The sequence below is a fragment of the Ascaphus truei genome, chromosome 3 (assembly GCF_040206685.1).
Source record: "Ascaphus truei isolate aAscTru1 chromosome 3, aAscTru1.hap1, whole genome shotgun sequence".
NCBI lineage: Eukaryota > Metazoa > Chordata > Amphibia > Anura > Ascaphidae > Ascaphus > Ascaphus truei.
The window spans coordinates 246,912,181-246,927,774 of record NC_134485.1 but is presented as its reverse complement, the minus strand read 5'-3'; the positions used below and the strand labels follow the sequence as shown (position 1 = coordinate 246,927,774).

General features: G+C 47.3%; 2 protein-coding genes across 2 annotated transcripts in view; one reads left to right on the top strand and one right to left on the bottom strand.

The window, feature by feature from the left end:
* Positions 1 to 15,594, top strand: part of GABRB3 (gamma-aminobutyric acid type A receptor subunit beta3) — a 463,256-nt gene that overhangs the window by 41,042 nt on the left and 406,620 nt on the right. The window lies entirely within an intron of this gene.
* Positions 1 to 15,594, bottom strand: part of GABRA5 (gamma-aminobutyric acid type A receptor subunit alpha5) — a 139,337-nt gene that overhangs the window by 74,775 nt on the left and 48,968 nt on the right. Inside the window, exon 6 of the mRNA XM_075590562.1 lies at positions 2,909 to 2,991. Within this exon, the coding sequence (XP_075446677.1) occupies positions 2,909 to 2,991 (83 nt within the window). The remainder of the gene's footprint in view (positions 1 to 2,908; positions 2,992 to 15,594) is intronic.

Genomic DNA, 15,594 nt, shown 5'->3' with positions numbered 1-15,594 from the left:
GGGTGGGTAAGAGAGTGGGGGAGTAAGAGAAAGTGGAGGCGCTAAGAGAGAGTGGCGGGGGAGAGGGTCAGTAACATATAGAGGAGAAGCAGGTGAGAAGAACATGGGAGTAGAAGCTGGTGAGGAGGGGATCATGTGGGGGGAGAAGCTGGTGAGGAGAGGAGAATGTAGGGAGAAGCAGGAGAGAAGAGCATGTGGGGGGATAAGATTGCTTAAAGCTGACATCTAGCATACAGTATGTTTGCATATTTGCAAATGTGCATATTTTTTAAATCTATGGCTCGAATGAAGTACAATGAAATCTAATCAGGCCCATCATATGAAGTGAGTTTGACATCCCTGCTATAGACTGTAAAAGAGATATAGGTCAATATTTATGAAGCTGTGATATTTCCACTGCAGTGAATGGGTTGCAAGTTGTGTCATATTGCAGAGGGCTTAGTAAATATGGACTATTATGATTTACAGTTGGCAGACATAGGTCACGCAGAAAGGGACAATTACCTGTGGCCATATAGCTGTGGCCATTTCACTGCGGCTATTCAGCCGCTGAGGGTCAGTTGGCTGTGGACGTTTAGCCATGGTCATTTCGGACCTGAGGTAGGTGTTACAGTTGTTAGGGTTAGCAGCAGTAAACTAACCTGGTAGCCAACTGGCCATGGCTAATTCTCTTAGACGCTGGGTAAACTGACTGACCAACTTAATCACCCATATACTAATATTTTGATGACATTACTATTGAATAAACCCAATCTGCAATTCTTATATATCTAGCTTGTTACATAGCTACTAAATGTGCTTAATGTATGTACAGTATGTATATCTTTATTTGTATAGTGCCATCATTGTACAGTACATAGTGCTTTACAGCAGTAATACATGGGACATAATAGGAGACATAATAATAGGAATAAGCTCTTCAGACGTAAAAGTAAACATTAGGAAAAGGTGTCTTAAGTGGTAAGTAGGGAGAATTTACAGAGACAGTAGGAGGGTGTATGGTAAGTGTCTTTGAGATGTAAAGTACAAGCCAAGGGAGCCACCCAAAGGTTTCAATAAAGAGGTGTATTTTAAGATGCATCTTAAAGGTGGATAGAGAGGGTGCCAGTCGGATATTGAGGGGAATGGCATTCCAGAGGTGTGTGCAGTGAGGGAGAGGTTTTAGGCAGAAGAGAGCTCTACATTAAAAGGTGTAGACTGAAGACTACATTGAGAAGTGTAAGAGATGTGTGCAGAGGTACATATAATGGAGATCGATTTGGGTGAAATTATATCTTGGCTTTATTGAGCTTGTTCCTTTATCCAGCAAAAAAACATACAAAAACAACAAAATATCAAATCTGTATCCCTTTGTAAGGGCTAACTTATTTCCCCAGACCCTATCTGCAGGACTGGAGGGATATTCCCATTACCAGCCTATCACCCCAAAGTCTCAGGATGTACCTTAAGCAGGTAGCCCTCCATGTCAGCCTCTGACAGGTTCCTGGGTCCTCGGTGTCCATGTAATATAGGTCTCTGGGTGTCTGAGTGCCTTGATCTCAGCAGAACCTTTGTGCTCAAGACAGTGTCTGTGTGCAGGCTTCTCTGTTCTCCTTCTGTCAGCCCAAATGTGTGCTAAGGAATCTCTCTCCTGTGTCTCAGATGAGGCTTTTTACAGAGCTCTAATTAGTCCAGGTGGAGACTAGTTAATTGAGTGGCTGCAATTAACTATCTCTCTGCTGAATTCTCAGAGCTCTGGGGCTGCTTTATTTAAACAGGGATACTGTACTGTATGTCCCTGTTACAATCAGAAAGCAAGAGTTGGGAAGGTGTATAGCGAGAAGTTAGGGCTGAGATGTAAAGAGGGGCAGAAGAGTGTAAAGTCTTAAAAGTGAGGAGGAGAATTTTGTAAGTAATTGGGGATGTTGTAGAAAGCCAGGGGATGGATTTCATCATGAGAGATGCTGAGACAGATGTAGGAAAAAGCAAAGTGATTCTAGCAGCACAACAGCTGCAGCTGCATCAGCAGCTATACATTGAAGAGGAGTAAGGTGAGAGGCAGGGAGGCCAAACAGTAGAAGGCTAAAAAAGCCAAGACGGGAGAGGAGGAGGGTCTGCGTTAGAGTTTCAGCAGTAAAGAGACAGAGAAAAGAGTATATCTTTGCAATGTTACATAGGAAACATTAACAGTTTTTTTTCAACATTGTGAATGTGAGAGGAGTCAAATGTGACTCATGCAGCGTGCTTGTGATACTGGGTGTATGATAGTGCTTCAAACAGTAATGGAAACGTTGGCATTGGGGCCAGGCTTGGGAGGAAGTATGAAGAGCTCCATCTTTCACATGCTAAGTCTGTTTAGTCAGCCGAGGTCAACCAGGATGTTATAGGTGAGAGAAATTCAGAGACATTGATCAGTACAGCTGGTGTAAGGTCATGGGTTGAAAAACAAATGTGTGTGTCATCAGCATACAGATTATATTTTAACCCCAAAAATGTAATAAGGTCACCTATAGAGAGTGTGTTGAGAGAAAAGGATCCAGGGCAGTCTTGTGGGGTACACCGACATAGATATCAACAGAGGAGGGGTATTAGCAAATAAGAAACTGGAAGTGTGATGGAAGAGGTAAGAGGACATCCAGGAGAGAGCTCTGTTACAGATACCAAGTGTATGGAGAAAGTGAAGGATAGGCAAATTCACATGTTCTATTGAGTGCTCTACAGCCTGATCAGCAAAAGATTAGTTGTCATTATTCAGGTTAGGCACCTACAGTATGTATTTTCCTGAAAGAAAACTAGTTTGTCCAAGAAATGCGCAAGGTAAAGTGCAAGGGAAATCAGATTAGCATAAACAAGGAAAAAAGCACAGTAATCAAAAAGTCCTGTGTTAAAAAAAGAGATAAGTAAAATATGTTGATCATAAGTAACTTACAGCTTCCAAATTTTAGAGGGCATGCATGAGCGTCCATAGGGAAGTCTTCTAGTTGCATGGGGCATTCAGCTGAGATTGTCAGTCTGTCCAAATCATAGGAAGAAAAACACAGAATTATTCAGAAATCCTGATACTGGATATTTGATCTTTATACATGTGTTTACAGATAGCAACTGTTCCAACAGTAAAAGAAGCCTGAGTTATAACAATATTCCTTGTGAATTCAAACATCTAATCCTTGCTTGCTACACTTTATTAGCATACCTTAGTAGATATTTATGTAAAAAGAATTCAGAGTATTAAAGCAGCATTTCTTCCTGCCAAGGCAGTTTTTAAATATTTGTTTATACTTACCATGGGAGACCCATTGCAAAATGAAATTACCACATTATTACTGCATGGGATGCCGTGGTAGACTATATTCACCAGAAAATGCACAATATTTCAGGAAATTATAATAGTCATCAATACAGTAGCATAATTTCAAGCTTGAAGTTTTGTCCCAAAGTTACAAAATGGTACTAAAGCTACAGTGCTATTCGTTTGCGTGGCAACGAATGGGATCTAGGTTTAAGCATCACTTAGTGAGTTTGAGCCTTAGAGACATAGGTTTTAAATTACTCTCTTAACATAATTTAACAGAATAAAGGCTACAAAAGATGCTGTCCCATCTAACAACATAGCGTACTGTGTGGTGGAGCTACAATACAGTGAAGAGCTCAGGCATGTAACATATTACCTACCATTTCAAAAAGATTCTTTAATAGATCGAGGGATGACTAAAAGCTTTGTAAATTGAGGACTCAAGGAGCAATGGTACATTAACAAATATCACATAATATATGTAATGGGTATTCCCTCTATCCCAATCACAGATACCGTGTGTGTGGGTGGAAACCTATGTGTTACCAGGTGTGGTGCGTTATACCTGTCAGGTTCACAGGAGGCCTGAGCCTCCGCCAGTGAGAGCCTGGGGTGAATCCTCTGGAACGTTCTCAGTTGCAGCGCCTCCACCTGTGTAGGGTTCTAGGGATGTAGAAGGTTGCCTACACAGGACCCGCATATACAATAACCAAATACACAGGAATGTATATAACCACTTTACTGTAAACGCATAATAATCACACACTTATAATACTAATACTTCCCCTAGAGGGTAACTCCACAATATAGCTCAGTCCCAAGTGTCTTTCACTCCACTAGGAGTGTACCTACCCACCACCGTGTACCCCCACACCGTGTCCACAGCCTAACCCCTTTGTCCCATGGTCAGCGCTGCCGGAGCTTCGGATTTGGACGCCCCCATTTGTAGGATAGCCTGAGCTAGCATTCGGATTTCATCCCCAGGTTTAGAGGACGAGCTGGCAATACTTAACGGTGGACTGTAGTCTGTGGGAGCCGCCCGGTCGGCCCCGCAATAACTTTCAGGAGGGGAAGGTGATGTATGCATAGCAGCCTCTTGTAAGTTCGTGTGAGAGCTGCGGGGTTCAGATTTTATAGGCAGTTCAGAGTCTACTCTACAGAGTCAACAATAGAGCAGGAACCGGTTGGCCTCGCGAGCCACAAGCTGGACGGGCCCCGGTCTTCAGTTATATCTTGCCCTATACTCACTAACACAGAGCAACACTCCTGGTTCGCATCCTTACATCGCTCCAACACTTTTATTTTGGCAGCATCCCAGATATTTGGGTGCTGCCTCAAGGCCATTTGTATTGACGAGGATGGAGTATCAACAGGAACCCGGCTCACTGCGAGCGTGTGGAGCGGCGGCACTTGCAGCTCCACGGCCCAGTCATACACTTCTGAGCGTAACGGGGACGGTAATGGTGGTGACATACTTAATAACTGAGGGGGGCACCCCAGGTCTGATATCAGCAGCGCCTCCAAATGTAACGGGTATTCCCTCTATCCCAATCACAGATACCGTGTGTGTGAGTGGAAACCTATGTGTTACCAGGTGTGGTGCGTTATACCTGTCAGGCTCACAGGAGCCTGAGCCTCCGCCAGTGAGAGCCTGGGTGAATCCTCTGGAACATTCTCAGTTTCAGCGCCTCCACCCGTGTATGGTTCTAGGGATGTAGAAGGTTGCCTACACAGGACCCGCATATACAATAACCACATACACAGGAATGTATATAACCACTTTACTGTAAACGCAGAATAATCACACACTTATAATACTAATACTTCCCCTAGAGGGTAACTCCACAATATAACTCAGTCTCAAGTGTATTTCACTCCACTAGGAGTGTACCTACCCACCACCGTGTACCCCCACACCGTGTCCACAGCCTAACCCCTTTGTCCTGTGGTCAGCGCTGCCACTATGTGTAATTATAAGATGTATAGGATACGTTGGTGCACTTAGAAAGGTACCTGCCGAGCGCTCCTGCACTCGGGCCTGCAAGCAACTTCGAAAAGGATCTGCCGCTTGGTGATCCCGTCTGATCCGGTGTTTCCTCGCACGAGTGTCCGCCAGGGGTGATCCCACCCTGGAGATAGTCTCTGTCTCTTTGGGGCAAAGACTTGAGCCCAAGTCTCTTCTTGTAGAACACAGCGTCCGCTGTGTCCCTATCTAACACAAGTACTACTGTGACAGGGTCCCTAACCTATAGCCTGTCCCTGTAGCACCACAAGCTGGGGAGTTCAAGACCTACCTGGGGCATAGGGGGTTACTGGCCTAATGCAGTGGGTCACTGACTCCTGCACTCACCTCCTTCCCCTAGCTCTTCCCGGTCTTTACTGCCTAGCATGGGCTCAGAGCGCGAAATGTATTACAAACCCTGCTGCAGGGCAATCCTAAACCCTATTGCCTCCCTGGTGTCACATGGGGCGCTGCTGAGGCTCATGGGACTTGTAGTCCCTTCCAAGAGCCTTCCCTGGTAGTCTAGCATTCGCGCGCTGCAACTGCGCATGCGCCACTATTCAGGGCCGCCGGGGACTCACTGCGCATGAGCGAACTTGCGCAACATGGCGGCGCCCTGCACGGGAGCTGCCGGGGACCGCTGGAGCGCCAGAGCGCTCCCTGCTCAGCCCCCACCCTCCAGATTGGCCGTTGGGTCAGCACCCACCAACGATCCCGGCCATGGAGGTAATGGGGGTCGCAGAGCAACGAGGGGTGACCTGGCTACATCATCCCCCCTGGTAAAATCTCCAACGTCCCCGCTTGGAACACAACTTACTACTATACACAAACGTTATATAATAAAAATGCATCTTAACGAATATAACTTAGCACATTGCATCAACTTTAAACGATGTTACACAATTCTGTGAGCATCACAATCACAGATTGTATTCTGCTCCGATACCACTGCTGAGCCTCATAATGGGGTGCCCCAATTTGATCATAGGTTACCCGATTTGGAGGGTACCTGACTCTTTGGCTCCGTCGAAGCTGTTCTTCTGCAACTCCCTCGGGGGAGTAATAAACTCAGTCCTGAGGCTCAGCCTCTTCCCTTGAGGGGAGAATTGTCTCTGAACAGTCTCTGTTCGGCACAAAGCATGGGCTGTGTGGATGCAAAGGCTGGCCTGTCGGTGCCACCTTAGTAGGGGTTGGCCTACGGGGCCCTTTACCCGTAGCTCCTCCGGGAGATGCCCCTTCTGCTGAATAGCCCCTTTGAGAGGGTCCTTCCATAGGGTCTTCAGGAGTTTCAGAGTGGGTTTCGTTATTTACAGTCTCTTGACCCATCTCTGCTAAGTCGGACTCACCGTTGAGCGGTGTGGCCAGTATTTCCTCTTCCTCATCTCCCACTTGTGGAATGGGGAGAAGAAGGTTACGGTGCCATACCTTTACCCGGCCTTCAGTGTCTTTAATGCGATAGACCGAGAGGCCAGGCATCTGAGATTCTATTTCATAGACCCCGTCTCTCCATCGATCGGCCAATTTGTGTTTTCCGGGGATTCCCAGATTCCCGAAGCAACACAGCGTCTCCAGGACTAAGCTCCCGATATTTGACCTTATGATCGTATCGTCTCTTATTGTCAGCATTCAGCTTAGCTGTAGACTTCTCAGCCTGTTGATAGGCCTGCTGCAAGCTGTCTTTAAGTCTTTGCACGTATTTGAAATGGGTAGCATTATGTATCCCATCCGTCGAGACTCTAAGACGTACGTCCACTGGCAGGTTCGCCTCTCGCCCAAACATGAGGATGTAGGGAGAGAATCCAGTTGACTCTTGTCGGGTACAGTTGTACGCATGAACCAAGGCCTCTACATGTCGACTCCATTCAGTCTTCTGAGCACCCTGTAGAGTCCCGAGCATGTCCCGTAGGGTTCGATTAAATCATTCTGGCAACGCATCTCCCTCAGGATGGTACGGGGTTGTTCGTGATTTAGCAATGTTCAGCATTTTGAGCAATTCTCGGATCAGAGTGCTCTCAAAATCCCGACCTTGGTCTGAGTGGAGGCGGTTTGGAAGACCATAGTGAACGAAGTACTTCTCCCATAATATCTTCGCCACTGTGATAGCTTTCTGATCTTTAGTGGGGAAGGCTTGGGCATACCGGGTGTAATTGTCCGTGATGACCAGCACGTTGCATATTCCTCGGCTATCCGGCTCAATGCACAGAAAGTCCATACACACAAGGTCCATGGGGCCAGAACTTTTCAGATGGCCCATAGGCGCTGCTCTAGTAGGTAGGGTCTTACGTTGGATACACCGAGTACAACGGCGACAGTGTTGTTTTACAGCCTCTCGCATCTTGGGCCAGAAAAAGCGGTATCGGACCAACCCAAAGGTCTTCTCTACACCGAGATGTCCATGCTCATCATGTAGGGACTTCAACACCATGTATTGCAAGTTCTTAGGGAGGACTATTTGTCTATTGGGGTGATTGTGGTATGGCACCACCCGATAGAGTAAGCAGTTGTCTATTTCAAATTTGTCTGCTTCCCGCATGAGCAAAGCAACCAAGTCTTTGGGCACATGCTTCAAGAGAGCTGGGTTCTTTTTTTCCACGGCTTGCCTAATAATACTAACTACAGAGTGCTATATTTGATAGTCTACTAGATCTTTCCACCGTAGTACTTTGTCATGAGTTATGTGCATTCCTATTGGATCGCAGAAGGCTGCGGGGATGGCCTGCGACTGGTATCACAAGGAATCGGCAACCCGTAATTCGGAGAAGGCCACTTGGTCGTTGATGATGGCTGCAGTGCTACACATGGCACGCACCCCTGGTGCCGGGAGTTCCTCCCATTTCTCATCATCTGGAGTAGCACTCAACCCGGGTTGTCTGGACAGGGCATCAGCCCCTACATTCAAAGGTCCCGGCTTATATTTCAGGGAGAAGCGGTAATTGTATAAGGCTGCCAGCTGTCGGTGCCCTGCTGCGTCCAATTTGGCCGAGGTATTGACGTACGTGAGGGGATTGTTGTCCGTCCTTACCTCAAACGTAACACCGTACAGGTAGTCGTGGAGCTTTTCCGAGATGGCCCATTTGAGGGCCAGGAATTCCAACTTGTGAACAGGGTATATCTGGGTGTCAAACTGCGGCTAATGTAGGCCACTGGTCGAAGGCCCTCGGGGTGCTTTTGGTGCAAGACGGCGCCCAAGCCATTTAGACTGGCGTCCACATGCAGAATGTATGGTTGTTCTGGATCAGCATACGCAAGCACTGGCGCTTCAGTCAGACTTTTCTTCAACTTCAGGAAGGCCCATTCACACTCAGGCGTCCATTTATCGCAAAACGGTTGACGGGCCGACGTGGCCTTCCTTCCTGTATCTTCGGGGTATATCTTCAATAGATTGTTCAGGGGTTTAGCTCGACTAGAGTACCCTTCAACGAAGCGACGGTAATACCCGCAGAACCCCAGGAAGGATCGCAGCTCCGTGACATTCTCGGGACGAGGCCAGTTCACGACCGCTTCTACTTTGGCTGGGTCGGTGGCGATTCCTTGAGCAGACATGATGTGCCCCCACGTAGGTCACCGAGGTGTGGCAAAACCTGCACTTGTCTAGGGACAATTTCAAAACTTCCTTCCCAAGGTGGTCTATCACTTTAAGCAGCCTCTCTTCGTGCTCTTCCAGAGTCCTTCCGAAGACAATGATGTCGTCCAGGTAAACGAGACACTCCCGAGGGTTCATGTCCCCGATAGTCTTCTCCATCAGTCATTGGAAGGTAGCAGGGGCCCCACATATATCTTGTGGCATACGAATAAATTGATAGGACCCCAACGGACAGACGAAGGCTGTTTTCTCCTGATCCTCTGCATTCATGGGCACCTGATAGTACCCTGATCGTAGATCGAGCACACTGAACCACTGGCTTCCGTTCAGAGCATTCAGAATCTCTTCAATGCGAGGAATGTTGTACTGGTCCGGTATCGTACGGTTGTTCAGGGTCCGATTGTCGACACACAGTCGTACTGACCCATTCTTCTTCCTTACCACCACTATGGGAGAGGCGTAAGGACTCTGAGACTCCTTCAATATCCCAGCGGTCTCCATTTCTTGCGAAACGTTCCTTACATCGTCCACATCCCTAGGGGCGATGCGAGGATAGCGTTCACGGAACGGAGTGGCGTCACTCAGTCTAATGGTATGTTGAGCGCTGCGACTGCACCCCACATCCATCTCACTCGTGGAGAACACCGTCCGTCGTTTATTCAACTGGGTTGTCAGCCGCTCTTTCCACTCAGTTGGCAACGTCGACTCGCCGAAGTTGAAGTCTAGGCCGACTAACTGCTCACTTGCGGCTGCCGCATTCACCTGGGGCGTTGGTTCCACAGGGCTAACCGGATATATGCAACCCAGGCTCTGTCCGGCATCAAGTTCCATCGGGAATGGAGAGAGATTCTGCACATATACGTAAGTTCGTAGAGGGATTTTAGTCGCCCACTCCCTCACTTCGGGTAGTACACGATAAGAAAAACCAAAAAAATGTAAAAGCGCCGTATGGGATGTTAGTGTGAATATGGGCACTGAAGCAAAAAATAAAAACAAAAAACAAAAAACAAAAAATCATGTGACATGAACCAGTCCGGTGCAAATAAGGGTTTGCTAAGAATAAATATATGTATAAATGAAATTAAGATAATCACAACCCGGTGGTAGATGCAGCTTCTTGTAGTAGGGAACCCCCAGTCCCTAATGTGAACGTGACAACAGAAAGTAGAAAGTGAGAAGCGCAGTCAATGGGGGTTGTGATTAAACTAATGTTCTTTATTGAATAAACTTGTCCCAGGGAAATCCCTCTAGGACAACAATGATAAAAAGTCAATACATGAATGGTAATAAAAATAGTGCAAATAGAGTGGGTATACGGTAACACTTGGTTGGTCTCCAGGGGATAGAAAACGGGAGTAGCCCGATGGATAGTCTTAATCCTGTAGATTGTGCACTGCCCGGGCAGGTATTAATGAAGAGGGGTACCCCAGGGTTGAGACAATGTTTGAATACGCTCACCCTTTTTGGTACTACAGCTCCTTAACGGTCTTGTTTTCCCTCCGGTCACGAAAACCGCTCTGGTGCACACAGCTTGAATGTGCTGCAACTCGCAATATCACGCAGCCCTCCGGGTGTCCGGGTGTCCGGGTGTCCGGGTCTGATGCTGCTTAAAGCAGGTGGCCCTTCAGATCAGTGGTGTCCAGCTGTCTTGGTGTGCTTGAGGGTGAGTACACGATACCCTCTCTGAGCTTCTTCCTCCGGGGTACTCTCCAGAGAGAAGAGCTGATAGTTCTCATCTCGCTCGGGGTAACAGCACCAGACGTCCATTCGTTGCACTCCCCCTGGTAAAATGGTCGTCAGTCCGCGTTGACGATTGTAGAGATCCCCATGACGCTCTAGGACATATACCCGGTTGCACTCCTCTCGTAGCACGGGATCTAGGAGCGAATTGGCCAGCGGCAACTCGTTGGTCTCTTTCAGATATGCTCTGATAACAGCTTGTACTATATCAGTATTGGTTCCCAAGATGATCGGATACTTGCATTGGTCTTGGGGCTCTGGGCATATCAATTGCCGCTACATGCATAGGGTGTCTCTTGCCGGTGTTCAGTTGGAGTATTTCCAGTTGAACCCTTACAATCCCATCGATGGGGTAGTCTTCATTACTTAACCCCCTTACCTTCATATGTTCGGCCGACCTCAGGGGGCAGTGTCTAAGGTGCTGGTCATAGAACTTGCGGTATAAAATGGTCACTTGGGATCCGGTGTCCAGTAAGGCAGAGGCGTAGATTCCTTCCAGTACAACAAGCACTATGGCTGAGGGGCCTACTTGACGGTAAGCATCCTCGGGTAAGGTGTCATCACTTGGGCCGGAGTCAGAAGGAGCCTCTTCGGGTCCAGCAGGGGTCTCTGGATCAGACTCTGCCAGTCGCACGCAGCAGACCATCGCCCGGGCTGAATTCCCTCTATTGGGAGGTTTTTCCTCCGGGGGGGTCCTCCCTTTCTGGACAGTCACTGGAGAAGTGACCCTTCTTACCGCAGTTATAGCAAACGACTTCTCTGCGTTCAGGACGACCCCTGTACGGAGAAGATGGTTTCCCGGATGGTCTATATTTGGAGACCAGAATCTTGGGAGAGGCCTCCTCTTCCTGAATTGGAGGTTTCTTGGCCTTTGGCGCAGAAGCCCCCTGAGGTTCATTCTTTGTAGGCTCCTTAGTCTTCTTGGAAGTATGCAGCCGGGCATAGACCTCATGTTCTTTTATCTCATCTATTAGCTCCTCCCAGGTAGGGGGGTCACCTCGCATCAGAGAACGCCTCATCATGAGTACAATATGATGTTTGGGAAAAGCTCCAGCCAGGAATTGCGCGCAGCGGTACTCATCCACCTCGCTTGCAGTAATACGTTTACGCTTACGTAGCTCCCATAAGACCGCTTGAATCCTCTGTAGGAAATCAGATAGATCCTCTCACTCTTTTTGGCAAAGGTTGTAGTATCTCTTCATCAATTGTCCTATGTCTCCGGTTCGCCGGTAAGCCCGCACAAGAGTCTCTAGCATCTGATGCGCGGTAACGTCCGCATGCTGATCTTTATACATCTGTATTGTGGTGGATGCGGGAGGACGTAGGCATTCCATTATGCGTTGCCGCTTCACCAACTCAGAGCATGTCCATTCTTCTAGGACCTGAGAAGTGTATTCTCTCCAGACTTCAAACGCTTCTTCGCCAGTCGGGGTCGGCTTAGTCCCTGAAAAGATCTTTAACTTGCGATACTGCTGTGAGGCCGGAGCTTCGGATTTAGATGCCCCCATTTGTAGGATAGCCTGAGCTAGCATTCGGATTTCATCCCCAGGTTTAGAGGACGTGCTGGCAATACTTAACGGTGGACTCTAGTCTGTGGGAGCCGCCCGGTCGGCCCCGCAATAACTTTCAGGAGGGGAAGGTGATGTATGCATAGCAGCCTCTTGTAAGTTCGTGTGAGAGCTGCGGGGTTCAGATTTTATAGGCAGTTCAGGGTAGACAACAATACAGCAGGAACCGGTTGGCCTCGCGAGCCACAACTGGACGGGCCCCGGTCTTCAGTTATATCTTGCCCTATACTCACTAACACAGAGCAACACTCCTGGTCCGCATCCTTACGTCGCTCCAACACTTTTATTTTGGCTGCATCCCGGATATTTGGGTGCTGCCTCAAGGCCATTTGTATTGACGAGGATGGAGTATCAACAGGAACCCGGCTCACCGCGAGCGTGTGGAGTGGCGGCACTTGCAGCTTCACGGCCCAGTCATACACTTCTGAGCGTGACGGGGACGGTAATGGTGGTGACATACTTAATAACTGAGGGGGGCATCCCAGGTCTGATATCTCAACAGTGCCTCCAAATGTAACGGGTATTCCCTCTATCCCAATCACAGATACCATGTGTGTGGGTGGAAACCTATGTGTTACCAGGTGTGGTGCGTTATACCTGTCAGGCTCACAGGAGGCCTGAGCCTCTGCCAGTGAGAGCCTGGGTGAATCCTCTGGAACGTTCTCGGTTTCAGCGCCTCCACCTGTGTAGGGTTCTAGGGATGTAGAAGGTTGCCTACACAGGACCCGCATATACAATAACCACATACACAGGAATGTATATAACCACTTTACTGTAAATGCAGAATAATCACACACTTATAATACTAATACTTCCCCACAGCCTAACCCCTTTGTCCCGTGGTCAGCGCTGCCACTATGTGTAATTATAAGATGTATAGGATACGTTGGTGCACTTAGGAAGGTACCTGCCGAGCGCTCCTGCACTCGGGCCTGCAAGCAACTTCGAAAAGGATCTGCCGCTTGGTGATCCCGTCGGATCCGGTGTTTCCTTGCACGAGTGTCCGCCAGGGGCGATCCCACCCTGAAGATAGTCTCTGTCTCTTTGGGGCACAGACTTGAGCCCAAGTCTCTTTTCGGACAACGCAGCATCCGCTGTGTCCCTATCTAACACTAGTAATACTGTGACAGGGTCCCTAACCCAGGGCCTGTCCCTGTAGCACCACAAGCTGGGGAGTTCAAGACCTATCTGGGGCCTAGGGGGTTACTGGCCTAATGCAGTGGGTCACTGACCCCTGCACTCACCTCCTTCCCCTAGCTCTTCCCAGTCTTGACTGCCTAGCGTGGGCTCAGCGCGCGATATGTATCAAAAACCCTGCTGCAGGGCAATCCTAAGCCCTATTGGCTCCCTGGTGTCACATGGGGCACTGCTGAGGCTCATGGGACTTGTAGTCCCTTCCAAGAGCCTTCCCTGGTAGGCTAGCGTTCTCGTGCTGCAACTGCGCATGCGCCACTATTCAGGGCCGCCGGGGACTCACTGCGCATGCGCGAACTTGCGCAACATGGCGGCGCCCTGCACGGGAACCGCCGGGGACCGCTGGAGCACTCCCTGCTCAGCCCCCACCCTCCAGATTGGCCGTTGGGTCTGCCGCTTGGCTCCGGCAGCACCCACCAACGATCCCGGCCACGGAGGTAATGGGGGTCGCAGAGCAACGAGGGGTGACCTGGCTACATATATAATAGTCGCTGCTTTAATTAGAGCCTCACAACTAAAGAAACTAAGCATCGCAAATGTAATGTTCGGTATTAAATTGATGCATGAAAACCAAGAAATATATTGCACATTTGTGCATCTATGTACTAACCCTTTCCACCCTATATGACACCTTAACATCAAAACATTTTTTAGTCAGGTACTGTATATTGGCACAAACATGTGTCATGCTCATGACGCACAAATGTAAATGGTATGGACTACAAATAATTGTATATCTGTCCCAAAAACAACTTGGTACTGCATCAAAAAAGTTGAACCTGGCGCAAATCCTAACAAGTCTATTTATACTGTTAGAGTAGAATTAGGTTAGTGGTTTAAGTTGCTATGTAACAATGTTTAAATAAAATGACGTGGCACGGTGGCTTCATCATATACTTTAACAAAAGGTATTCTTTTCACATTACGGCTATTGTAAAATATATTAAACAAATATGTGATCTACAGTAATACTAGTAATAAAAGAAGTTTCCATTTTATCAATCATGTGTGCAACATGACGCGATGCATCATAGCATATGTAAGAAGTCACATCATTTTATTAACCCTTTGGAGGCCCTCTAGTCGTAGCACCCAGGGCCCCCATGACATAGTAGTTACGTCATAAATTTCCTGCTCATTTTTCTAGGGGAGATGGCATTATGCGCAGAACACAATCTAACTATGTGGAATGGAAGAAGGAGAGACCCTCCTCTTTACTCTTCCGTGATCACTGACGGAGAGGTCATGTGATCGCGAGTGCCGGCACTCAAAGGGTTAAAGTGTGTACTTTTTATTTTGCATTATAATATTGATGCAAAAACACATTTAAAATATCATGTTAGGACCCTAAATTAGGAAAGAGCAGCTGTTCCAAAGTTGCAGCAATTAAGACGGAATTATAAAGTAGTTTTTTCAAAATAACAGTGTCAGCCATTTTTTAGTAAATAGGGATTTATTTATTCCTCATCTGTGTTTACTCTGTTCAATGACAGAGGGGGCTTGCATTACATTGCTTTGGATTAACCTTTTCAGAACTGGAGGGGTTCATTCATTTCTGGCAGATAGTTCCTTCAGTTCAACAGTAAAGTGCTTTTAATGAAAAAATATTCACTTGCTGAGCTGTAATCCATTTAAATTGTGGGTATTCAAAGTCTTGACATTGCGCAAGAAATGTATACCATGTATTTTTGTGTCTATTAAACGTGCCACATAATGAAGAATCTGAAATTAATTATTTAATGGTTAAAACTGACTGCAAAGAGTATAGTATGTAAATGTTTGCATCTATCATGGACCCTACAATATAGGGAGAAGGGAATGTATTATATTTTATATAATACATTTATTTAAAGGGCCAGCAATTATGTAATTTATGTTTTTCTTATGTTTTATTAATTGCATTAGCAAATAAAACACAAGTGATATATATATCTCAGTAGTATCCCAAACCTCCCTATAGTTAGAACATTGTAGCTCTAGAAGTACAGTATGTGTATGATTCTATCACATGGACAGTTCTGCTACAGTTAAACTAATATGAACAAATGGTTCATTCTGTAACCGAGCTCAGTTTCCTGGAGGGACTTCCTTTTGCGGGGCACCAGACCGGGTGGACGTCACTTCCGGTAGAAGGAGACCGCGCAACGTGTGTGTAGGAGAGGACACCATTGCTGACCCGGACGCTACCACTGGCTTATGAGGGCCTGTCTCATAACTGCATATATTACCGTTACAC